This window comes from Zootoca vivipara, chromosome 9, assembly GCF_965207765.1.
Source record: "Zootoca vivipara chromosome 9, rZooViv2.hap1.1, whole genome shotgun sequence".
NCBI lineage: Eukaryota > Metazoa > Chordata > Lepidosauria > Squamata > Lacertidae > Zootoca > Zootoca vivipara.
The window spans coordinates 5,787,339-5,813,146 of record NC_142592.1 but is presented as its reverse complement, the minus strand read 5'-3'; the positions used below and the strand labels follow the sequence as shown (position 1 = coordinate 5,813,146).

General features: G+C 42.0%; 2 protein-coding genes across 8 annotated transcripts in view; one reads left to right on the top strand and one right to left on the bottom strand.

Moving 5' to 3' along the window:
* FBXL13 (F-box and leucine rich repeat protein 13) overlaps window positions 1-10,887 on the top strand; it is a 62,556-nt gene extending 51,669 nt beyond the window's left edge. For 5 of the 6 annotated variants that reach the window (XM_088652127.1, XM_088652125.1, XM_088652126.1 and 2 more), the window contains 4 exons: window positions 732-815; window positions 6,963-7,097; window positions 7,327-7,490; window positions 10,101-10,887. In XM_088652127.1, the coding sequence (XP_088508253.1) occupies window positions 732-815; window positions 6,963-7,097; window positions 7,327-7,490; window positions 10,101-10,338 (621 nt within the window). In that variant the 3' untranslated portion in view covers window positions 10,339-10,887. Of the gene's footprint in view, window positions 1-731; window positions 816-6,962; window positions 7,098-7,301; window positions 7,491-10,100 lie in introns of all 6 variants that reach the window. The other variant, XR_015945881.1, reaches the window with a different exon arrangement.
* Window positions 1-25,808, bottom strand: part of FAM185A (family with sequence similarity 185 member A) — a 51,081-nt gene that overhangs the window by 3,464 nt on the left and 21,809 nt on the right. The window contains exons 6-8 of one of the 2 annotated variants that reach the window (XM_035126783.3): window positions 20,168-20,266; window positions 18,185-18,319; window positions 10,352-12,006 (exon numbers count right to left, since the gene is read on the bottom strand). In XM_035126783.3, coding sequence (XP_034982674.2) covers window positions 11,891-12,006; window positions 18,185-18,319; window positions 20,168-20,266 — 350 coding nt within the window. In that variant the 3' untranslated portion in view covers window positions 10,352-11,890. Of the gene's footprint in view, window positions 1-10,351; window positions 12,007-18,184; window positions 18,320-20,167; window positions 20,267-25,808 lie in introns of those variants that run through there. The other variant, XM_088652135.1, reaches the window with a different exon arrangement.

Sequence of the window (25,808 nt, the reverse complement as noted above, 5' to 3'; positions counted from 1 at the left end):
TGAAGTAATTACCCAAGAGTGTTATTTTAATTATTTACTTCAAACCAATTTTTTGGAGTGTTTGTGAAACTATATATTTTCTTCCTGACTGTGGCTTTAATTTCCTTTCTGAGTTGAGAGAAATCATAGTGGCCAGTATTTTTAACCTGAATGCCCTATCTGTAGGCATCTAAACTTGTACTGATGTATCAAAACATAGGGATTGATGTCCAGATGTACTGAGCACATAAGCATTCCTTTGATCTTATATCCTGTGAAAAACTGAGCTAATTTTAATAAAGCACAACATCTGAATCAAATTTGGAGACTGATTGTTGCCCAAGGCAATAAAGGGGGTGGCTAAGCGAGCCCCCCGCAATCTGCCTTTTTGTCACCCCCCTTCCTACGCCCCTGACCATGCATGCTCCGGTTTTGCTGAACAACTCCTATGTTTTTTTGTGATGTTTTCATTACATTTTGTTTCAGCGGGGGCAGTTATAGCAGACTAGGATTATGCAAATTGTAGAGGGAAGGACATAGAAACAAGCGAGTGCACAAACCCCTGACATGTTCCTAAGTTTCCCACTATGTTTTGTTTTGGTAAAAGAATACATGTTTTAAAAGGTAATTTTGGGGGGGGGGGGAGACCTACAGTATTGAATAACAGCAAAGCAAAATAAATACATTCTGTAGTATAAAGGTTTTTTACATATGTGTGCCAATAAACTAATATTTGTCTAAAACATTTTTAGGCTTTGGATGCTCTTGGCAAAATCTGGAAAATTAAGGAGATTATTATATCAGAATGCAGGCTGTTAACTGATGCAGGAATTAAGGTAAAATAAGATCCTATGTTATTTATGTTACAAGTATCAGTACATGTATGTCACTCTTGAACACGTTTGATTTACAATGAAATAGTAAATAATAATAATAATAATAATAATAATAATAATTTTTATTTATACCCCGGCCAAGACCGGGCTCAAGGTGGCTAACATCAGGTATAAAAACCATTGATTAAAATACAACTTAAAAACAGGATTAAAATACAACTTAAAATGCAGCCTCATTTTAGTGGAAGCCCAGAATCAAAACTGGGGGGAGAAAACGTCAAATCTCCGACTTCTGGTCTACCGCCAGTGCTGATCGGCGAGGAATCCTCCAGCTCCGAGGTTTCTGGTGCTGTGAGGGAGGGGGGAAGCCGTGAGAGCAACGCGGACCCCCAAAAGAACCCCAGATTGAGCTTTTTGGGGGCGTGAGAGCTCGGCTGTGCCCCAAAGTGACTCCTCTGCCCCCGGTAAGCTCTTTTTAAGAGCTCCAAGAGCGAGCAGAGTGAGAGTAGCGGGCACCATTTTCGAGTATACCGCTACCCTCACAGAATGAAGCTCCGAGCCGGCAGCGGAGGAGTGGTGGATATTTTTTTTTTATAAAAAGGATTTGAAGACATTGGGCACCATAAGTAACAGAAAGAAATTTATGGGGGAAATTTTTTTATTGAAAAGAATTGGCCACAGGGGGAGATTTAACCAGGAAGCCGATCTCCCCCATTGAGAGAACTGTGATGCAGTTAATTTGTCTGTAGCCAGAAAGACTGAAAGGAAATTATCAATTACCAAGGATTGGGCCCAATACCTTCCCCCTGAAGCAGGGTAAAGGGGAGAAGGGCTGAATCCACTAAAATCCCTGTAATTTTTTTTAAAATTTGGACGTGGAGAGTCCCCCTGGAAGCTGAAGTCAGGTCCCTGGAGGGATCAGCGAGCCACCATTATGATATCACAATAGAAAGGAATTTGTTTACCTCTTTGAAGCTGAGAACTGTCAATTTTGAAGAGAGCGCAAAATAGAAGGCTGGGTATAAGAAGTTTGATAAATGCTCTTTTCACAAATGGTCACAAGATTTTTAAGATATAAAGAAGAATTAAAAATGAGAGTATAACCAGTTCGGATATAAACTTGGTCCCTGATGTTTTTGGAAATAAGATCTGTGCCACTTCCTGCTCTGTTCTGTTCTCATGAAATCTGAGATGAGCAGGATGTCTATAGCCACAACATCACCTGATGGCCTGGACTTTCAGAAGGAACTTTTGGAATTGCTTTTGGACTTGAGAAAAATGAATTGCGGCAAAATAATATATTGTTGTGTGAAAGTAATTTACAGTTGCGTGAAATGCGTGAAAGGAATCAGAATTGTGTGGACAGTGAAAAAGGATTAATTTCAATAGAGAATGAAGAGAAGCAAGAAGAACAATCATCAGTCTTGGACAATGTAATTGACTTTAAAGAAGATGAGGAAGATGCATGGAATATTGTTCCCCCAGTGAGGGGGGGGGGAAACAGAACATATATCTGATCCAAGGAGTCTCCAAAGAAGAACCAGCATGGAAAAATGTCCCCCCAGGGAGTGAGTGAGAGAGGGAGGGCAGGATCCATACTGGGGCCAGAACTTAAAGGTCGGGGGAATTGAAATAGGGCTGGAAAGTGGAAATATAACTGGATGGTTTTATACTACAGTATTTAGAGAATTGGGGAGGCAGCAGGGGATGATCAAGGAAGTCAACAATGTTAAGTAAAAAATGCAAGAATTGATTTTTTTTTTAAAAAAAGTTTTTTAATGTTTTGATTTTTGTTTTTGTTTTTGTGATTTTGTAATATTGGAAAATGAATAAAAATTATTTGAGAAAGAAAAAAGAAAACTTCAAATCTTCACCAAGGCCAACTATCCAGACTGGTCCTACGTGGGCCAGAAAAAAGCCAGGGAAGTACCCAAATAGGGGTTCCATCACAGAAAAGGAAAGATGGGGAGGGGATCAGGCTGACTCCAAGCCAAAGGCCAGGCAGAACAATTCTGTCTTACAGGCCCTGCGGAAAGAAATCAGATCCCGCAGGGCCCTGGTCTCATGAGACAGAGCGTTCCACCAGGCCGGAGCCAGTGTTGAAAAGGCCCTGGCCCTGGTTGAGACTAATCTGACTTCCTTAGGGCCTGGGACCTCTAAAGTGTTTCTATTTATGGACCTTAAGGTCCTCCGTGAGGCATACCAGGAGAGGCGGTCCTGTAGGTACGAGGGTCCTAGGCCGCAAAGGACTTTAAAGGTGATGTTTTTTTTCTTGAAACTGTTGAAACATGTTGCCATTAGGAAAATGTACTCATTTACATGCCAACATGGGCTCTTTAATTGCCCTTTCAGCTCCAGACCATTATGACCTTTTTATTTTACAACACGTTTTTATATTGCACATTATTGTGTGCTGCTTTTATGATTTGTATAGTTTTTAGCTTATGATATATTGTGTATTTACATTTCATTGTTTTATTCTTTTTGTCAACTGCCCTGGAAATATAATTGAAGGGCTGTAAAACCACTTTACATAAATAAATAGTGGCTTGCGTAGAGTGTTCCAGGAAATTTAAGGATGAGTTGAGATTTGAATTGGTGGTTTCAGTTTCTTAGCTCATATTGTTAACCACTGCGCTGCTCCCGCTCTGAACTCCTGAGGCTTATAGATGCAAATGTGGGCAAGTGAAGCTACAGTGACTGAGAGTTTTGGAATGTGGAAAGAGATAATATTCACTCCAGGAAGGGAGATTTAACTAGAACATTTTAAGAAGTGAAAAATGTCTCTACACGGCAACCAATGGCCATGTTTTGCCTTTACTTTTTAGCAGGGTTTATTTAAAACAGGATGTGTTTTTGGCAGTGGCTGCTATGCAGCTCCCATGGGATTCTGATAAGATGGCTGAGACAGGAAACAGATTGTGGATAGAAAATTGCAGCTTTGCAATAAAAATGGTGTCCTATCATTTGTGTCTGGTGTATGCTAAAAAGAGAGAGCAAGGACTGAGGACAGATTCCTGGGGGGAAGTGAGCAGAAGGAAGCTGAAACGACCATCACTAAGGAATGAAGTAACTATTTCAAGAACAGGAGGAAATCTTAAACACCTATAATGTTAGTAGTTGAGGAGAAAGACTTGTGCAAGCATAGAAAGAGACTCTGGTGAATTAATCTAGCAAAATATTAACCCTGCATTAGAAATAACATGGTTTCTCTACAAACTTATACAGTTGCTATATGTTTTAATCTGTATTCCAAAAAATGCCCAAAAATCTTGCACAGAAATCACAGTGATCATCACATTTTATCAAGTAACGACTATGAAAATAATGACTATGTCATCCTATGAATTAGTACCTTTCCATCATAAAATTTGAGCATCTATTGTTGTATATATGAATCATTCATTATCTACAGCCACACAGAGCTGGTTTGAATTTTGCTGCTCTGTATGCATGTGATAATGCACAAGCACACATTCGACAGAATCATTTATTCTTTGGAGAATAGTTATGAATGGAGTTTCCAGTGTGCCTCCATGTTCCTAGTTTATTGTAACTTAAAGAGCAACTGTGTTAGAGTACAGATATCCTGTCTAATTTATGGGAAGCCATTATGTAGTCCTCTGGGCTTTCATACAGACATCAGGAAAAGCATTTAGAGAAAGCTGCATGGAACTGAAACTTCATTTAAATGGGATTAACAATTTCTCTTCCACAAAGTCAATTCCCTAAAGCTTACCAAAATTTCAAATAAGCATGTCTTTTTTGCTTGCTACAGTGACTTTAATCACTTCTTTATAAGTGGTGTAACATCTTCATATAGGATGCAACCTGGATCTATCTGCTAGGGGGCATGTGAGCCAATACGATGATGGCATAGATCAGGGGTCGGCAAGGTTTACCTCGCCTGGGCTGCTTCACCAGTGGAGATCCCTCTGTGGGCCAGGATCATGCACACACGGCCGCGATTTCCGGTGTCTGCGTGTGTGCAGACACGATTTTTGGTGTTTGAGCATGCGCAGACACAATTTCTGCCACTGCGGAAGCAAGTCCCTGCGCCACACTGTTTACCCCTGACATAGATGGAGATTCTTGACTCCAAACATCATACAACTGATTGTAGTTAGACTGTGGACTTTAATCTTTCCCAGTTCTCTTCTTTCGGCACTAGATGTTGAGGGCCTCTTATAAATGTTTTAAAATTTTGTGGGGAACACACCAACACCATGTGCTGAGTTTCTTTTTCTCAATTCCTTCTCAAAGAGATAAGTCCTCGCTCCAAGAATATCCTGATATTTATAAATAAACCAAATCTTCTTTAGAAAATTACTACCTCCCAACACCAATAATCATCATTATTTTTCCTAGGGATTGTATTTTGTGTGTGTGTAATTTTAATTCATCCTTTCTTCTTGTGCATTACTGGAGGATATGTTCCGCTTAAATAAACAAGAATTAAAAAAACCCCATTTTTGTAAGCCTCTGTTAATTGAGCAAATAGAAACTTGAGGGAGCTGGTTTACATGGGGGACACAGTGGCTGAGAGAAGGTAAACACTTCTCTTCCAGAGTAGTTGTCCCAACTCAATTCAGGGATGCTTTAAAAAGAAGGGGAAACTGGTCATCTAGTTTGGACCTTTATTTCCAGTCTGAATTAGCTCCTACATTGTGAGATGGGCTTTGAAGCCTTGTCGAGTGTATATTCTAAAAATAACCAGCTTACTAAATAAGAGTGTTATTTGAAAAAGTATACAACAGCTGTTTTCTATCACTTTTATGTGTTAAGATTGCCAGATTATGTTTGGTTCACCAGTGCTGCAAAGGCAGTTTTGCTGAATTATTTTCCCTCTACAAACTGATCAGCTATAAAAATACAAGTTTGAGGCAATGTGATTAATTAACACAAGTACTTTTTGAAAGCAGGAAGAACTATGGATCTGATCTTTTGAAGTTTAAAACTGTTCACCATCAGTTTAGTAAGTTTGAGAGTCTCAAATGTGCACCTTTTTCTCAAGCAGTGAGACATTCCAGGGGTCTAGCGCTTCACAGCGTTTGGCTTCCTTTGGAAAAAAGGATCTCTGGAAACTTATGTCAATTTGCAATATTGAAATTTATTTGCTAATATACACATACTGGGTGGACAAGATAAAAATACAGTTGTGAAGACTGCACATTTTCTATCTGCAATATCTGACAAGAGGAGTAATTTCTTGAGAGAGAATGTTGTGTCTTATCAGGAGATTTAGAAATTTAGGTTTGATATTCATTAGGTTTTTCAAAATTTTGTTCAGATTTGCACACATCCATTTCATTTTATACTTGACCAGTCCACTACGTTTTTTCTCTGGTCAGTCACCACCAAGTTCAGACCCTGTTATCATATATATTTTTGTCCTTATGTGCATCACCTTACACTTGTTTACACTGAATCACATTTTATGCCCTTTCACCAAGCTTGATGCAATTCTTTCTTTCCTTGCAGTCCCTTTTTGTTCTTACCACCATGGAAAATTAATAAATCAAATCCAAGAACAGTTTGGAGGCTTGAAAAAGCACAGAAGCATGTACAGATCATTCAAATGAGCTTTTCTTGACTGCAACCAGTAAATAACAACTCATTAGGGGAGGGAAGTAGCTCAGTTCCACAGCTCATACTTTGCAAGCAGAATGTCCCAGGTGTGATTAGAAAAAAAAAAACTCGTACCTGAAACCCTGGAGAGCCACTGTCCATCCGTGTCAATGATAGCTGGGCTTGATGGGCTTATGTAGGGCTTTTTGAAGGGGGGATTCACAGGAACTCAGTTCCAGCACCTCTCAGGTGGGTTCTGGCAGTTTTAGCACCTCTCAGGCAGGTGCCACTTGCCATTCTAAGAGAATGTTCATGGTGAGTTCCAGCACCTCTTTTTTTCTAGAAAAATAGCACTAGGTCTATGGTCAGCTCAGTATATGGCAGCTTCCTATGTTCCTTTAATATTTTTTCCCAGCCATTTAATGAGAGAAAAGGTGCTGCATCAAGTGTTTGGAGAAGATTAGCAAATTATCTTCAGCATGAATGCATTGTGAAACCTTAAATCTAAGTGCTCTGGGTAAATAATTTGAGAATGATTAATTGATTGATTGATTGATTGATTTGTGACTTTTGTTCCAGAGATTCTGCCTTGATTTAAGACGCCTAGACCACGTTGATTTATCTTATAACCAGCAGTTAACAAATAATTCATTAAAACATTTGTCATTCAACTGCCACAGAATTACAATTCTAAGTGTGACTGGTTGTCCCAAGGTATGTATGAAAGGATAGACTAGTACTAGAAATTCTGTTACTAAACATGTACACTTGGTTCTGTTAAAATCATTGTCAGTGTTGCTGGTATGAGTGCTAAAGGCTTTGGTGGTGATGCCTTAAATATACCTTAAATATTTTATAAGCTTACTAAAACTTGACTTCTCTTGACTGTCTCTAATAATTCCTTATTTCCCCCCAAAGTGTATGTTTTTTGCTTCATTGACAGGTCACTGATACCGGCATTCAGTTTGTGGCTGCAGAATGCCCTTTCCTGCATTATTTGGATATTTCAGGCTGCATGTGTATTACTGACAGAGCACTTAAGTGTCTGTGGAAAGGTTGCCATCAACTTCGAATTCTTAAGATGCTGTACTGCCCAAATATTACCAGGTAAGTTGTTCTCTAGTTTTTATTTATTTCACAAGATTTATATACCCCTTGATTGTAATAAAAACCTCAAGGTGGTGCGCTTGGACTACTGCAATGCACTCTATGTGGGGCTACCTTTGAAGGTGACCTGGAAACTGCAATTAATCCAGAATGCGGCAGCTAGACTGGTGACTGGGAGCGGCCACTGAGACCACATAACACATTGGCTCCCAGTACGTTTCCAAGCACAATTCAAAGTGTTGGTGCTGACCTGTAAAGCCCTAAACGGCCTCGGTCCTATATACCTGAAGGAGCGTCTCCACCCGTATTGCTCAGCCCGGACACTGAGATCCAGCGCCGAGGGCCTTCTGGCGGTTCCCTCACTGCGAGAAGCAAAGCTACAGGGAACCAGGCAGAGGGCCTTCTCGGTAGTGGCACCCGCCCTGTGGAACGCCCTCCCATCGGAGGTCAAGGAGATAAACAACTACCTGACATTTAGAAAACACCTAAAGGCAGCCCTGTTTAGGGAAGTTTTTAATCTGTGATATTTTAATGTATTTTGGTATTTGTTGGAAGCCGCCCAGAGTGGCTGGCCAGCCAGATGGGCGGGGTATAAATAAATAATAATAATAATAATACAAAAAGAATAAAATTATCAGTAAAAACAACAACTCAGTTAAAGCTACTATTTAAATCATTCAAAAATAATTAAAATCAATGATAAGCTAAAAACAGATTGTAAAACATGTCAACATTCTACGTCTGAATAGGCTTGCCTAAACAAACATGTTTTTAGCGGGCACCAAAAAGTGTACGGTGAAGGTGTCTGGACTAATCTGTTTGCAGATCACCGCATAAGCTACTTAATAAATGTATACATCATGTACCAAGAGTCATCACAATAACATTCTTGCTAACAAAATAGTCCCAATGATCAACCAGATGCCTTAATCTACCCCAGCTGCAACAAAACATGTTTCTACAGCCACAGCAGGCGCTGTAACTCTCCAGTGGTTTGACTTCACCCCTGAAGGCACTCTTCCATTGTCTCCCAAGACAGATGGATGTCAACCAACCAAACTTAAGTGCAAATTTATACACACTTTTCTGGGAATTAAGTCCCACTGAACACCATGTCTAACCCTGACAACTAGGGCTTCATAGACACATCCATCTTATTGGGGGGGAACAAAGCTACGTTCTGTGAGGAACAACTTCTAACTAAATCTTATTAAAATGAACAAAGATTGTGCATATGATGTTCCCAGGAAATTGCACAGAGGCTTTACTATTAGGATATGGGACTGTTATATGACTTTTGGGGACAATATAATAATGACATTAAAGAGGGCTGTACCTTCTGAGTTCAGCAGGATCAAAAGGTAAGAGCCCACAAGCTCCCATTAGTGTTATTTGTTTTCTAAAAGCCAATCATTCAGTTGCAATTTATATGAACAGCATCTTGTATAGTCCAGCTTTTAATGTCCTCTCCGGCCAAATTATTCTTGCTATTACTGTATATGCATGTTTTGTTATATTAATCCCACTCCCTCCGGCCCTAAAGCTTGTTGCTCAGGGACATGGGGTGAAGGAGGAATGCAAGTCTTTCTTTCACTGCCAAAGTCTCAGCTAAAATTGCCCCTCCTGGCACACTATTTACATTTCACGGGAAGCTTCCATTAGGACAAATAGTAAGTTCCCTTGGAAAGCAAGTACGCAGCATATTTGGAGAGGATTTTTGTTGTTCTGGCTATGGTCTGGTGGATGCTTCAGCTTCCCCAGGGCTATTTACAAAAAAAATGCATATTTCCATAACAAAATCACACACCTCTTTCCACTTGTGGGCACTCTTCTGTCTCGAGAGACAGTGGAGTGTGCCTCCGGGGGTGGTGCACCAGTGACGACCCTGGGGTGCAAGCCCAGGCAATGTGAAGAATAACAATCATAAAAATTTATTATTTACATGCTGCCCATCTGACTGAGTTGCCCAGCTACTCTGGGCGTCTTCCAACAAATTAAAACATCAAACATTAAAAACTTCCCTAAACAGGGCTGTCTTCTAAAAGTCAAATTGTTGTTTATTTCCTTGAGATCTGATGGGAGGGTATTCTATAGTTGTGAGGAACAACCCCCCCCCCCGCCTCGCTGATGTGATCCAAAGGAAAGCGGACCAATAGGTTTGGCACCAGCTTTGCTGCAGGAGTTGCTGGATCTTGCCCTTTTGCATCTGTAATACTTAACGATTTATTCTATAGACAACTTCAAGTATGTGTATATGTAATGGTTTCATTATTTTTGTTGACCTCTTCAAGAAGCATATCACCTGGAAGTTGTGTTACAAGTATTAGTGTATGTTAAATTGTATTCATTGAATCAGTGCCAAGTTTTTAGGCCCTCTGAATCTATACAATTTTTCTAAATTATTGCTGCTATCATAGTCACTCTGAACAATTACAGTGTTCGTGAATATTCTATGACATAGTCCTGAAACTGGGTTAGAAGCTCAGACACACAGCTGGTTTTAGTGCCCTCTAGTTTTTTGCTATATTACTTATGTTTTACACAAGAGAGCCCTTCAGAGGAAAGATTTATACTGTATATTAATAGTGTCTGTCCATCTATCTATTTCAGACAAGCAGTTTCAAAATTTGCACCAAAGCTCCAGAAATATGAATATAACAATGAAGACCCTCCTCCGTGGTTTGGTTATGATACCAAAGATGACACACCCACTCCAAAGAAACATAAAAAATATCGGCCAAGCCTAGAACCTCGGCCAAGCATAGAACCAAGTATAGAGTCCAGTACACCTTCCATAGTATCCCCTTCAGCAGAAAAAAGTGTGGAATTCAGTATCCCCCCACAATAAAACCTCCACGGAATGCTAGTAAATATGTTTAATAGCCTTAAGCACAAAGAATTGAAATGGAAACTGATTTTTGCTTTAAGAAGATAATAATACATTGTCTTAAGATTGTTTTTAGTTTGATAGCTAGTACAAGTCATCCTAGAAAACATTGTTACCGTCTTTCCTAATTAGTACAGTCAAATAAATGTTGTTATTTTGTTCAGTTCTTCTTTGAACACCAGTCAACAAAGAGCTTAGTTTTCTCTACAAATAATTAACATAATTTGTGTACAGTTTAGTGCTATGTACATTTAAGAAAATTCAGTTGGTATTTTTCTTGTTGTTGAAGATAGCATTCTGCCCCTTCGTAGGCTCAGAATTCCCCAGCTGTCACTCCAACTAAGGAGGCCTTAAAAAGAAAAAAAAGGTGCAGCACAGCATTTTATCTATGGAGTATTAAGTGTATATTGCATTGAGATAGTTTGTATGCCAATCAGTTTCACCCACACGTTACCTAAAATGCACAAGTGAAACACACATTCCTCAAATAATAAACATTATTTATTGTTACATAGGTGTCCTGTCTTTCTTCAATAATGGAACCCAATATGGTAGTATTTCACATTCACTGACTAAAGGCAGAGCTGCTTAGCTGTATCATGTGCCTTATGCCATGCAACTTTGGAAATGATAGTCTTGCTTCACTCGTTCTGATACAGTAGTTTATGTGATTGTATCGTACAAAGCTTTTTAAAGCTATTTTGAGAGAATGGGGGGGGTGCCTACAAAGTGATATATCAGTATTTTCAGTAAATAATTGAGGGAGTCGGTGCTTGAGTGCAACAGACCATTGCTTGGGCAACTGAGCTTCCCTTTCCTCCTGTGAGCCACCAAAATCTGCTCTGCAGATTTAGGAGACCCTCACAGCAGATTGGGAGCTGCTTGACTCACCCCCTCCAGATGACCGAGGCCAGCCTCGTAGGCTGGCAAACATGGGCCTGCTTTCTTTCTGTCACTTGCAGAGGCCTCAGAAATGCTGATGGGTTACCACTGTGGGTGTGAGTGCACACTGGGGAGATTTGATGTAACGCCAACCACCTGTCCTATGGGTGAGGCGAGGTGGTGATGACTCCCAAGGTCTGCTGGAAGCACCTCTGGCTTCCACTGTGTTAGTCTGGCTCTACTCAAACCTGCATTGAGTGGAGGCTTTCTTGCACTGCATCGTCCTCAGTGACTCGCTGTCCAATATTCCTATAAAAAGGTGGGGGACCAGTGTGGGGAGAGACCTTCCTCCACCATGGTGTCAGGAGAGGTGAGGGAGAGAATTGGGGCCAACACCCTAGAAGAAAGGTGGAGGGGGGAAACCCCCCCTCAGGATTAAGCATTTTAATATTCAGGGTATTTGTTCAAAGTCTGGCTGTTTAAAGTGATCAGTAAACAAGTTGGGGCGGGGGGGGGGGGGAGTTGTTTCCATTGATTTCTAAGCATTTGAAGCCAAAGACAACAGAAACACTTCGGCAAGATTTACAGTAATCTTTCTTCATTGTTTCTTAAGTAAATATTATTTGCTCTATCATGAGGCCTTAAGTTTCACAGACTGGAACCAGGTTTGACTTTTGAGATGAACTGTGCCATTTTCTGTCTCTGCTTTAATATATTTTCCTTGTTTATCCTGTTGATTCATATGGCCTAAATGGACAAAAGAAAAATTAAGTGAGTTAATTTCACAAATTGATTCTGGGCCCTTTTTCTAAGCAGATTCATGTTTACCTTCATGGAAATTTTTACTGGAATAAATCATGACATGTCCTGCTGCTTGGTTTCTTCCTTGACATCATAGAATGACTCACTGCAGCAAAGTCCCAGCAGGATAGATTTGGGGAAGAATAATGTGTCTTTGCATTCTGTTGATTTTAAATCAAGCCTACTGATAGTCCCTGATTATAGAAACACATTTTCCCAATGCAAACCCTGTGGATGCAGAAAGCTAGCTCTTAAATTCAGGTTGTCACAATTCCTAGTTTGGGACTCAAGTCTCTGTTGCTGGCCATAAGCTGAGTACAGATGTAGCAGGCTGAAAGAATCACTTTCTTGCCACTCCATGCACACTAGAATCCATGGACTTCTATGCTGTAATCTTATCTTCCAAGGCTAAGCTATGCTCCAAAATCTATTTTCAGCCTCTGGATTTAGAAAACAAAAGCAGAACTGTATTCCAGAGGTAACCTTGGTAAGCCTCCAAAAGATGAAAACAAATGAGTAGCTAAGTTGGAAGGATATTATGTGCATAAAATAATTTAGCGCCTTTGTTTGAACTCAAATGATTTATGGGAAAGCATTTAGTTTAGGCATCTGTTCCTTCCCCTAGGAATATTCTGTTGAAATTAGTCATATCTCGTAAGTGTGAACTACAATGGACTGTCCTTGGAGGAAGTAAAAGTTAGCATACCACTCACAGGAAAAAAATGGCCAAAATTATTCACTTAAGTCACAAAATGTGCAACTAAAAACAGTATAAGGATTCCTACTGTATTTGAAGCAATACTGATCTTTATTTCCTTATGGATTTAAGATTTTCTCTGCCACTATATAAACCAAGTGCCAGAGTCTCATAGTGTACAGAATACTTCTCAGACTCCTGACTGTTCGTTTTATTTTTACACCTGAAGGTCTATTTCCTGTTTAAAATTCAACACAATTTATGTACTTAGGACCTGGCTCTCTCCATCCAAAACACACAATAAATGAAAAACGCATAGCTTTCTAGAAAAGGCCTTTCAGCCGTGGCTGTTTAGCACCTACACTTGAGTTATTAGATGCTACATATTTTGGAGTCACTCCAAGAATTTAATCCACAAGAGAAAAGGCAACAGGCTCTGGTGAAGACAAAACCGTTGCCCTTCAAGAGCACTAGAATCCTGGTGATACCAAAACCAACCTTTGGACCCCTTATTCAGTCTTCTGAATTACTGCCAGTCATCTATGCTATAAGCACACAGTTGCCATATTTTGTATCTCTGTGTCCCCTAGTGCCAAATTTTGTGCTAGATATGGCAGCAAGACTGGCACCAGCCATATAATGGGTGAATATAAATCACCAGCTTATCAAGTGGTTAATGTGTCAAAGTTTGCTTGCTTCTTAATTGTGTGCTATCAAGTGTGGCCAGATTAGTTCTATTCTGATGTTGTTTCACTCCTAGTCACTAGACTGTTATTGAAGGAAGACCTCTTCCTCAATGCATTGCTGAAGTGTTATTTTGCTTTGTTATTTGGAGAAATAAATTATTCATCTGTTCTCACAGTCTTAAAAGTTTATTGAAAGACGTCTATAAAACATTTCCTGCTTTCTTTGAATTTATTCTCTTTTTCTTAGGAAAAACGTCTGCCTCTTTCAAAAAGTGCTTTTAAGTCTGTGGAGCCATCCATTGTGCATAACTTCAAAACTTAAAGTTAAGATCTATAATGCACACACCTCACCTAGCCCCCTCATCTCCAAGGTATTTTTTAAAAAAACCTAATTTAAAAAACCCTAAAGCACATGGTAGACTCTCCTATCACTGTGACCTGGAACAAGACTCCACACTTAGACTTTTCTCTCTCTGTTTCTGCCCAGTGCATTCAAACAGTAAATGACCATCTTAGTATGGAATAAAAATCATGACTGTTATATATTAAAATACCTTATTAAAAGCCCTTATCATCTGATAAACCCACCCACCCACAACTGTGGTGGGTTGTGTGTGGAAATCTCACTATGCATTGATCAATAGTGATGGCCAAAAAATCTCAGGGTTGGAAAACATTCCCACAGCAATGGGTCTGTGAAATGCCTGAAACAGGTATAGCAGATCATACTATATCATACTACTATACTATCATACTACTTAGGAAAGTGTGCCTCGGTTTAAGAATGGTTTTGGTTTAAGAACAGACTTCTGGAACGGATTAAGTTCGTACACTGAGGTACCACTGTACAGCGCTTTCCCTAATGAGGCCTCCCGCCGCCGGTGCCCTTCCACCATTCAAATTCCGTTCTTAGAGCGAGGTAAAATTCTCAAACCGGTACACTAGTTCCGGTTCTGTGGCTTTCGTAAACCGAATCATTCTTAAACAAGACTGTTCTTAAACCGAGGTACCACTGTACAGCTAGTGGAGTTTAAAGTTCCATTTCTAACATGATTAAAATGTGAGTCATTTCGCAAAATGAACTATTTAACAATATGGCTGCTGCATGATTGCTGGGTTCTGATGATAGACTGGCTAGACTCTCCATCTTTGAAAATGCCTTGGGCTCACCTCCTGTTTTCTTTGGAACATATGAGCAGGATGCTAAATATAGATGGGGGGAATCTATTTTTTTTATTTGCAGTTACTACAGCACTGAGATTTATAGGAGAGAATTAAAAATATTGTAAATTGCTCCCTTGCTTCTTCTGCCCACTCCAAATGTAGCTGCCAAGCTTGTAATTTACACAACCTGATTCCATATTAATAAATGGAGTCAAAGATATACAATATCTTTGCCCCAGATCTTTTGGAGGAAAGAATGTTGCATGCCCTGGTTAGCTTCTTGCACTTGCGTCTGGGAAGCCTCTTTGCTCAACTGTCTTCTCCTGCGGCCAGTTTATTTTACGTTTGCTACATTCATTTTCCAAAACAAAGTTTTTCTTTGTTGATACGAAGGCTGCAGAATACTTAGCTGCACCTTCAGGGCCATCCTTCCAAAACCAAGAGAAGGGGAAGTTGCTCCCTTGTAACAACAGGGACATTCCTTCTCAGTGACACAAAGGGTCGATATATTTTAATCATCACAACTTGTGTAAATATAATGGGCTTCATGAGAAACACCAGGTGAAGAACTCACTCTACAATCCTTTAAATGAAATTGTGAGGAAAACCCCACAGGAGCTTGTGGGAAGCAAAATTACTTGGCTGGAAAACAATACATATAGAAGTTAAAGGCTGGTGGGAAATAGCTGAGTCATGTAAAAGCTGCTGAAGACTTGCCTTGACATAAACATGCCTTTTCTTTTATTCAATTAGATAAATATATCAAATGCATTGGGGACCCAGGTGGCGCTGTGGTTAAACCACTGAGCCTAGGGCTTGCTGATCAGAAGGTCGGCGGTTCGAATCCTTGTGACGGGGTGAGCTCCCGTTGCTTGGTCCCAGCTCCTGCCAACCTAGCAGTTCGAAAGCACGTCAAAATGCAAGTAGATAAATAGGAACCGCTACAGCGGGAAGGTAAACGGTGTTTCCATGTGCTGCTCTGGTTTGCCAGAAGCGGCTTTGTCATGCTGGCCACATGACCTGGGAGCTATACGCCGGCTCCCTCGGCCAATAATGCGAGATCAGCGCGCAACCCCAGAGTCGGTCACAACTGGACCTAATGTAGACAGCCCACAGCAAGTCATGGGCTCCCACACTTCCCCATTCCCTTTCACATGCCACAGGAGACTGAAAGCTACCACTTCCAGTTTTAAATTCACCAAAGTTCCCTGTTACATCTGAACACAGCGAATGCTGGATAGCTTAAACTGTTGTCCGTTCAAAGAAAGAGAGCTCAATCGTGGTTTATATTCCTGGCTTGCTCACTAACAACAGTGAAGGATGAGGAAGAATAAATTAAATTAAATTAAAATCCGTTTAGAATCCAGCAGGTCCTTTCATTGATTCACCCTGTTTTGGGGCCTCCAGTAGTTTCACAGAAGACAACTGTTTCACATAGTTCACAATTTGTACTATTCCACTGAGCACTCAGTCTCCAACTGGTGAGCCACTAAAATGGTTCCCCTACAAAGTTCTGCAAGTTTTATTTTTACTTCAGTTCTCCTTCCCACATACTGGGATTATTTTGCGTAGTTACAAACAGCATGGGTTGCTTCTGGACCAACGAAGCAATCAAATTTGTCTTTCGATGAAAAGTTACAAACATGGTCAGGCATTTATTACATCTATTCTATCTTGCAGCAGAGAAAAGCCTGGACGAGAACAACAAAAATAGTTTCAATCTCTTCCATCAACCTAAGGTCCTAAGTAAAGGTCAAGGTCAAGGTAAGGTAAAGGTAAAGGGACCCCTGACCATTAGGTCCAGTTGTGACCGACTCTGGGGTTGCGCGCTCATCTCGCATTATTGGCCGAGGGAGCCGGCGTATAGCTTCCAGGTCATGTCAAAGCATGACAAAGCTGCTTCCGGCGAACCAGAGCAGCGCACGGAAACACTGTTTACCTTCCCGCTGTAGCAGTACCTATTTATCTACTTGCACTTGACATGCTTTCGAATTGCTATGTGTGCAAGAGCTTGGACCGAGCAATGGGAGCTCACCCCGTTGTTGGGATTCGAACCGCCAACTTTCTGATCAGCAAGCCCAAGGCTCTGTGGTTTAGACCACAGCGCCAACCGCGTCCCTATCAACCTAAGTGGCTTCCTAAGAAGGTCTTTGCTAGACTAGGATAGAGAGGCAATGATGCAAGAAGAGTCAGGTATCCTTTCTGACTCTCCTATGACCTTGTATTGGGCTGTGTCTGTGTATATTTGTGTCATCAAAGGCTGTTTAAATTAGAGGAACAAAACACAAGTGCGTAGTTTGGAAGTGCAGTTTGGAGCAGCCTCCTCTGTTATGTTTTGACTGTCCAAGCAAAATTGGTGCCAGCCCTTGGATAGGATATATATATAAAGGCCCTTGATGTGGTGCATGGATATGACGAAGCAAAACCCAAACGAGCATTCTTGACTCAATAGTAACAAATCACTCTTTCCTGCAGTTTGCCAGGAAACAAGTTATTGGACTACTAACAAAAGGAAATAACCTATACCAGTAATTTGAAGAAGAAAAAACAGAGTATCAAATGGATGTTTGTCCCTAGGACTTGAAAACTGTACTGAAGGTGCATATAATATTATTTTATTGTGTTTCACTGAAAATAACTGAGGTTTATAAAAGTAAATCAACCTTCCATGTCTCCCATGTATTCTTTGCCTATAGCAAGCAAGGCAAACTTTGAATTCCTTTTGTTTCTAAAGTGCTACATCAGCAAAGGGTATTGAGAAGCACAGTAATTACATCTGGCAAGTCTAAACCAAAACTTATCTATTCTTTCCTTCTTCCCAGCAGAAAAAAAATCAATCACCCCCTAGATACACATCATTTGAGCCATTCTCCAAGGAGTTGATTATTTGAGAAGACTAAAATAGATACAATGTGGAGCTCTGTGAGAATTTTCCATTTAGCAAAGTAGGGGAGCCCCCCCTCCCCCACCACTGAATCTCATAACGTTTTGTGCAGTTCAAGCATGAATTTATGCTCTTTGTACTTAGAATTGTCCAGCACAGTCCCGGTGCAGATATCCCATGACTGAAAGCTCCAGAGTAGATAACAGGATTGCTTCTTCCCACCAAAGCCCTCCTCCTAGGTCAGGGTCCCCAAACTAAGGCCCCGGGGCCGGATGCGGCCCAATCGCCTTCTAAATCCGGCCCGCGGATGGGTCCGGGAATCAGCATGTTTTTACATGAGTAGAAGGTGTCCTTTTATTTAAAATGCATCTCTGGGTTATTTGTGGGGTATAGGAATTCGTTCATTTTTTTTTCAAAAAATAGTCCGGCCCCCAACAAGGTCTGAGGGACAGTGGACTGGCCCCCTGCTGAAAAAGTTTGCTGACCCCTATCCTAGGTTAACCCCACTTAAGCAGCCCTGCTGTTAACTACAGTTTAGGCTAAAAATGATGGGGAGAAATCTGGTACAAATATAATTTGCACCCGTGGAAAGGGTTGCAAACCTGCCTGCATATACTTAATTAAAACAGAGTAATTCGATTCATACCTAAAAGCAAAGTTTTTTGGGGAGAGTGTCTACAAGACAAGACTCACCTGTAACTGTTACGCGGTCCTCCCTGGAGGTATTCTGAGTCTCCTGTAGTTGGATCTCTGGATCCACCTCAACCTTGCGCCCAGATAACTGCAGATAAGCTTTAAGAGTTGCAGGTACCTTGACAGTAATGGAGCCTATTATACACAAGAACAGAAGGATTTGTGTTAAGACAATTCAAGGTGACAGGCATAAGCCACTTTGGGTCAGAGACACACACCCCCCAAAAAATTTTTTAAACAGAGTTCCGTAAGAAAAGTGGGCTTGCTGTTTTTACCCAGCAAAAAGAAGGCAATATGGCGGCTCCAGATCTTTTGGACTGCAGAGCCCATCTTCCCCAGCCAGTATAGCCAATGGTCAGGGATGATGGGAGCTGGAGTCCACAACATCTGGATTTAGGATTGGATGCCCCTGTTCCAAAGCAATGTGCTGGCTGCTTTCGTCACCATATTAGTATGCTGCCTTTCCATAGTTAAAACCATGCTCAAGGCGGCTTACAACATGAAAAGCTTTATGTAATTACCAACAAAACGAAAGTAGCCATAAACAAGAAATAAAAAACTACACGAACAATCTGAACTATTGCCACACAAATAATAACATCTAAAAATTAAAGGTGCAAATAATTAATAGCAACAAGACCCCCTAAGCAACCCCCAGCCCTAGAGTCTGTTCAACATCCTCAGCTTTCGTAGCTGGAGTCAGTCAGTCAGTCAGAGCTCCGCCCTCCCAGGCCAGGTGGGAAAAGGCCTGCAAGGCCGTGAGCAGGACCCCCAGGACTCACAGCCAAAATGCTGCCGGGCCTCTTCAGCAGCCTCAGCTTTTGTAGCTGGAGTCAGGGAGGCAGAGCTCCAACCTCCCAGGCCAGGTAGAAAGTGGCCAGCAAAACAGGGATCAGGTCTTCCAGGACTCACAGACCATATTGGATGACAAATCTTGACTGTATACTGGTTTGTGTTTGTGAAGTCTGGATGTTGCAGTGAACACTTGTGTGGCAATGTCCCTCCTTCCCCGGGAAATAAAGACATGAGACACCAGAATTTAAATTATAAGTGGGTGGTTAAGGCCACAACTTTACTGATTATGGATGATGAGCGGTATTGGCTTAGGCGTTGGAACCTATCGACTATATCCGACTCCAAGCCGTGTGTTGGAGCCTGTGAGAAGTTAACCACCAGTAAGGAGTCCAGTGATGTACATCTACCGGAACTCCTCCTGTGGCCACTGTAGGGGCGTGCCTTACGGCCCTGGTGTCTCCAGGCTCTGAACCAAGCCCCGCCCCCAGAATCCTTTAGTGGATTACTTCTCCAATTTGGGCAGTGATGACACAACCTGCCCCGCCTTCCACTTATTGTTATGCTAATTTCCAACGCCTAACCGCCAAACCAAAGTTGTGACGAGTTGCTATGAGGTAGGCGAAAAACCCATCCTGGCTAGCCCAAGTGGGAAAAGTCCTACCCGGCCCCTGACTAACCAGGCAACCAACCGAAGTCCACAGCAGCGTCTGCCTAGCCTAAAGGGTGGGTGGGCGGGTGAATCGTTCGCTCCAGCGAACTGGGAGTAAAGAGGCCGAGTTCCTGCCTGCCAGGAGCTTTAAAACCCAAGCCCCGCCCCCGGTCGACCTTATTGGTTGGCCCGGTGATGACACAGGCGGGACCTTCCATCGCGCAGGGGGCTGAGCTCGCAGCCCCCGTGCGGTCGATCAGTCGGGAAGCCCACAACCCCACCTCCATTAAGGTTAAGTTCAATTCTGCCATAGTAATTTAAGTGACTCACTCAGCACAAATGTAAAAAAGAACGAGAGAGAGCAGAAATAATATTTCCCCCAGAACTAGAAAGTTGAAGTGCAAATTTCAAGAACTTTGCATATTAGTCATTTACACATTTAGTTTGGACCCAAATCCCATTGAAATCAGAAGACCTTGCTGTTGATTAAAAGTGCTTCAGCTGTAAAAGCTTCACATACAAAATTACTATTTACTAACCTTCCTGAGATTTCAGATCCACTTCCCCCTTTTGATTGATAATGTAAACATCTATCTCCCCATGATGTGTAGAAGCTTTCAGGAATCCTTCGGAGGAATCTGAAGAACAAAAGAATGAAAATATTTTGAGCCGTGTGGGTTCCAGTGAAATAGTATGTATATTTTGTGAGTCCCATATTAACAAACTGTTTCTGAAATGTTTGCTCCTAGGGCGAAAGCACTGCTGTGGAGTTTTTGTGGAGGAAGAGAGAAGAAGGGACACAATGTTCTCTCTATATTTAAACTTTAATAGATAGTTTGAGACTCACTGAACATCTACATGGAAAGAACATCTGTAGTTGTTCAGAGATGGTAACATAGCTTAGTTCTTCTCAAAATGTTCATGATAACCATGTAGACATTTTTCATCATTTTCATTTTTCCTCCTCTAGGAAAACAGGAAGAAGGGTTCGCCAGAAGCAAAATGATGTATGGGTGATTCTAAAAGGAGCATGTTTTCAAAGGGTACAAAGATAACAAACCTAACGTTGTTTTCTAAACTGTCTCTGCATGCTATTCAGTCTTTAGATGAATATTTCCCCCTACATACATACATACATACATACATACACTGAACGAAAAACTTGCCTTTAAAAGTTGTTCAAAAGCTAATTTGCACAAACTCTAGGGAACAAAAGTTGCTTGCTATTTTTTGTAAAAAAAAAAAAATCTAAACCCCCACACTATGATATTAAGAGAGTTTCAGAATACATCTGAAGCTGAACCCAGAAGCTAAAACAGGAAATGCTCTGAAAATATTTGCAGATTATGGCTGAATTGCCAGTATTTTTCCCCCCAACATGCACTTACTTTATCCAAAGGATTTCTTAACAAGGAACAGAAAAAGTCATAGCAGTTTGAAAGCTAAGTCTCAGAGATAACCAGGCAAACAGACAAAAAAAAGAAAAGAAAGTTATTTGAAAGAGTTTTTTAACTAGTGGAAACCAAAAGCTTGATTCAGGCAGAATGTTCCTCGGGTTTCCAGAGTTTGTCCTGTAGCAATGATAAATGCATTTAACTTGTTCATAGTTTTTCTTTGAACAAAGCTCTTGGGCCATGTATGTGAGATTGCCCCTGCCAGAAAAGCAGCAAGAATATGCTATTATAGCCTGTGTTTGCTACACACAAATCAATGGACCACGTCCAGGTGCACACGGAGGAAAGTGATCCAAGTGGAGTTTAGGCCCAGTTTTTGGCACAGAAACTGCCCTGGTTGCCTCGGGAAAGAGACATGGGCAATGTGTCCCTGTTAATCCTTTTTGACCTCTCCGTGGTTTGAGATACCAATGACCATGATATCCTTCTGGAGCGGCTATCCAAGTTGGGAGTGTGTAAGCACCGCTTTGCGGTGGTTCTGATCCCACTTGGATAGTTATTTCCAGGGTGATGCTTGGGGTTCCCTCAGGGTTCGATATTATCCCCCATGCTGCTTAACATCTACTTGAAACCACTGAGTGGGCTCATCCAAAGTTTTGGAGTGCGCTGTTATCAGCCATATCTATGGCTCTATTTCTCCTTTACATCTGCAGGTATGGCGGTTGGTGATTGTGCCAGACCACTGTCTTGCCTCCGTAATGGACTGGATGAGCGCCAACAAACCGAAGCTCAATCCAGATAAAACCTAATCCAGATGAAGCTCAATCCAGATAAGGCAATGTTAGTGGGTGGTTCACTTGACCAGATGGATGGGAGGTGGCCTGCTCTTGATGGGGTCTACTTCTGGATCCTTTGCTGTTGCTCGAGGCTCAGGTGGCTTTGGTGGTGCAGAGTGCCTCCCACCAGCTTCAACTACTGTTGTCTATGCTCTGGCAACCTCTAGGCTAGATTACTGCAACATATTATATGTGGGGCTGCTTCTGAAGATGGTTCAGAAACTTCAGCTGGTGCTGAACTTAGTGGCCAGGGATGCTCACTGAGGCAAGATGGTTTGAACACGTAGCACCAATCCTGGCTCAACTGCACTGGCTGCTAAGCAGTTCATGGGCCCAATTCAAAGTGCTGGCTGTAAAGCTTCAAATGGCTTTACATACCTCAAGGACTGCCTTTCCCTATATGAATGGAGCCAGACCCTGTGATCACCATTTTAGGCCTTTCTTTGCATGCCGCCTCCATAAAGGGAGATACTGTATATAAATTGAATTAACACCACCACTACTGTGCCGCCCCCGCCCCCCCAGTGACCACTTTTGTCATGATCATCCCTCATCATGTCTATCACTTAGTCTTTGAGAACAATTTGTTCTTGGAATTAGGCTTGAAAGCTCCCTGCACCAAACATTCCACCCCCACCCCACCCTGATAAACTTTTGCGGCAATCATTTCTTCAGAAAATGCTGCCACTGTAGAAGCCGGCAAAGGATGTTTGGACTGTATTCACTCCATCGGCCATTTCAGAGTAGGATCCTGGCCTCGTATGTCCACTGTTATGAAGTACCCCTAAAATCCAGCTTTTGCTAGAATTACGGGAGCCTGCACCTAAGAAAGGAAGTTCTATTTTGACCTGCAGAGGAGGAAAGACCCTCCATTACTAGTAACTCAGGTAAGGCATGTTCATCAAGCAAGCGGAGTTTCAGCACCTCTTGCGTAATCCACTGATTGCCACCTCTCTCCATGGTAAATCTTTGCCATGTCAAAAGTAAACAAAAGAGCATCAGACTCCTTCTGGAAGCATCAAGCCAACATGTGATCACCTAACGTCACTCCTTGCTTCTTCCCTAAACGGCTAATGAAGAAGTTACAGGAGGCAGAGATGAGGCAGGCTGCTGAAGAATCCAGGCAGTCTCTCCCTCTTGCTGCGACCAGCTCCCCTCCCCCTGGCCTCCCAGAACACACAGAGAAATGAAGAGGGAGGAACAATGAGAGGCAAGATGATGAAGCCTCAGGCTGCTGAGGAAGGAGGGCGGTGGGAAGGCGGGGACCTTCAGTCCTTGCAAGTGCCTTGTTGGAGAGTTGCTGGGAAGAGTTGCTGGGATCACTATGACTGAGCTGTTTTGTTCTTTGGATAAAGAGTTAACTTCACTGACATTGGGTGCTTGATTGTTTTATTGCTGACTCCAGCTCCTGACACCATGCAAACTCCCTTCCACCTCCGGCATCTTGCCCTTTTCTCTATAAAGCAAGTGGCCCAAGCCTCCTTGTTTTACCACCTTTTACCCCTTCAGCCAACACTCGTCACTCTCGTTTCCCTGTCCAGTTTTACTGCATCCTAGTTCTTCCATGTGTTTTCAGGCATGCTTTGGAACCGCGAGCTCAGATAATTAGTTTTAACTTGCTTATTCATTGTAAGCTCTTTCGGGTTCAAGTTACAAGAGATTCCGACCAAACATCAGGAATAACTTTCTGAAAGTAAGAGCTGTTCAACAGTGGAAGAGACTTCCTTGGAGTAGTGGACTCTCCTTCCTTGGAGGGTTTTAAGCAGAGGTTGGATGGTCATCTGTCATAGATGCTTTAGGTGAGATTCCTGCATTGCAAGAGTTTGAACTAGATGCCCCTTGGGGTCCCTTCCAACTCTACAATTCTATGAAACTTAGCCTATTGTTAGTGTACAGTTTAGGAAGGTCTGTGTCAATTCACATCTCTTCACATCTATTCAATATGTATGCTAATTCCCTTTTGATATATTAGAATTCCCTTTGATGTCATAGTTTACTCTTGGGGTGTGCTCAGCTCTCAGGGTCAAAAGATCGTATAAAAGTGTCAGGGGTTCCATGAAGAACTGCAGCCTTGAATGCAAGCTGCACCATTCAGAAAGGCACTCTGTTCTTAACTGATGCTAACTGGAAGTTGCTCACACAATTTCATGTGCTTTCAGCTCCAGGGGTACATGACAACCCAGTTGGATAATATGGCAAGGAATGTGAACGAAATAAGGGAACACAATATCTTCCTGAGAAGAAAAGCAGAGCTGCCAGATCGGGTCATTTGAAAAAGTGACAGCATCTTTTTGGCTTTGAAAAATGGTAAACAACCTATGATGAGAAGACAGCTTCATACGTGGCCTTGTCCCACCCAGCCCAAAAGGAGTTTTGATACGTCAGCCTGTGAGAGAAAGAGAGAGACTGGAACACAGCCACTCTGGTTCATCGGCTGAAAAAAACAACGGGATTTGGGGTTGGGGTTTTTTTTTAGTCAGCATCTGTAGCTTAAATGGAGTAGCCAGATTACTGAAGGTGGCTGTTGCTGTGCAAAACTTTGAAATACCCTCAGGCCATGATAAATGATGAATTAAGTCAGAAAATGACTGCGTTCCCAGTCTTCAGATTAATAGGGCGTTTCCCATCTGGAATGCTGTCGGGAGCGTTTCCTAAAGCTGGCCAATTACATTTCCAGAACAGGAATTTAAATTAGAATGCATTTATAAAGTCAGCATTTGGGATGTGCAGCTTCTTGCAGGTGCTATCAGAGAACCTGGAACGAAAGAGGGACGGGAAATATGCTTTCTTGGTTTCCTTTCCTTGTCCTGTCCCAGAGATTCATTGTGGGCACAGAGGATCCAATATACAGTATGTGAAAGATCAAAGATGCTATCAACCGAGTCCTGGGACAACGCATGTGGAAGTTTCACATCCACCGTTTTAGCTACACTGCAATCCAAACCTGCCTTATGTGGGCAGCAGCCTCTCACCAGCTGCCACAGTGATGCTTATATCACATTACTGGCACAAGCCTCCTATTATCCACCTGTTGAACATGCAGGTGTGGAGCTTGCCAGCCATATCCCCACCAGTGGAGCCTAACAAAAGGCCCAGAAACAGGGCACTCTGAGCCGGCCTGGGATCAGCTAGATTCCAAGCTGCTCTCGCTGCTGGTGCCAGCAAACAGAAGCCTTAATCCATGCCCAACTGCTACAGAAGCCTAAAGATGACCCAAGGATCAGGCCCAATCTTCTATCTCTCTCTCTCCCCCTTCCACGTCTGGGCTAGGGATGCAATTACAACTCCACACCTCTGCAAAGCCTCAGGATTGCTCTGCTACATGGGGAGTGCAGGCATTGTTCCCCTCTCCAATCCAACAGTTAGGGCTGTACACATGGAGCTGTTTGTTTTGTAAAAAAGAAAGATCTAACATTATTTTGACCCCCAAAGAGGAATGGCCCTCTTCTTTCCTGTTGAAGAGCTGGGTAGGATTTAAGTGCCTTTTGTCCAAAAGAAGAGCTCTGGAACGGCGGCCTCAGCTTCAGCACCTGCTCCCATGTCGGAGGGGATATATACTATGTTTGCATGTCAACCTTGAAACTGTAGGTGCAAATAGAGGACACTGGGCACAATCTAGCCAAAAGGTTAGTCAATTCCCACTGGAATCACCCTTTTCTGGTTCCATTCCTTTCCATGGGTCTAACTTGCAACTAAGCTTCGCTGCATTGCATTGATTGTGAATAAAATGAGACTAGCTTCAGTTCAAGCGTTTTTAAGGCGGCCCTCTAGGTTGACAGTAGAAGGGGAAGGCAGAGAGCAAAACTAAAAGGTACAGATGGCTGTGATAAACAATGTGGTGCTCCCGAGATATTTCGACAAACTTGGTTTTGACGAGCACAGAAGATGAAGTGGAAGGAACAGTTTTGATAGTTTTGCTTCAGTTTATGAAAGACAGATTTCTGGGGCTA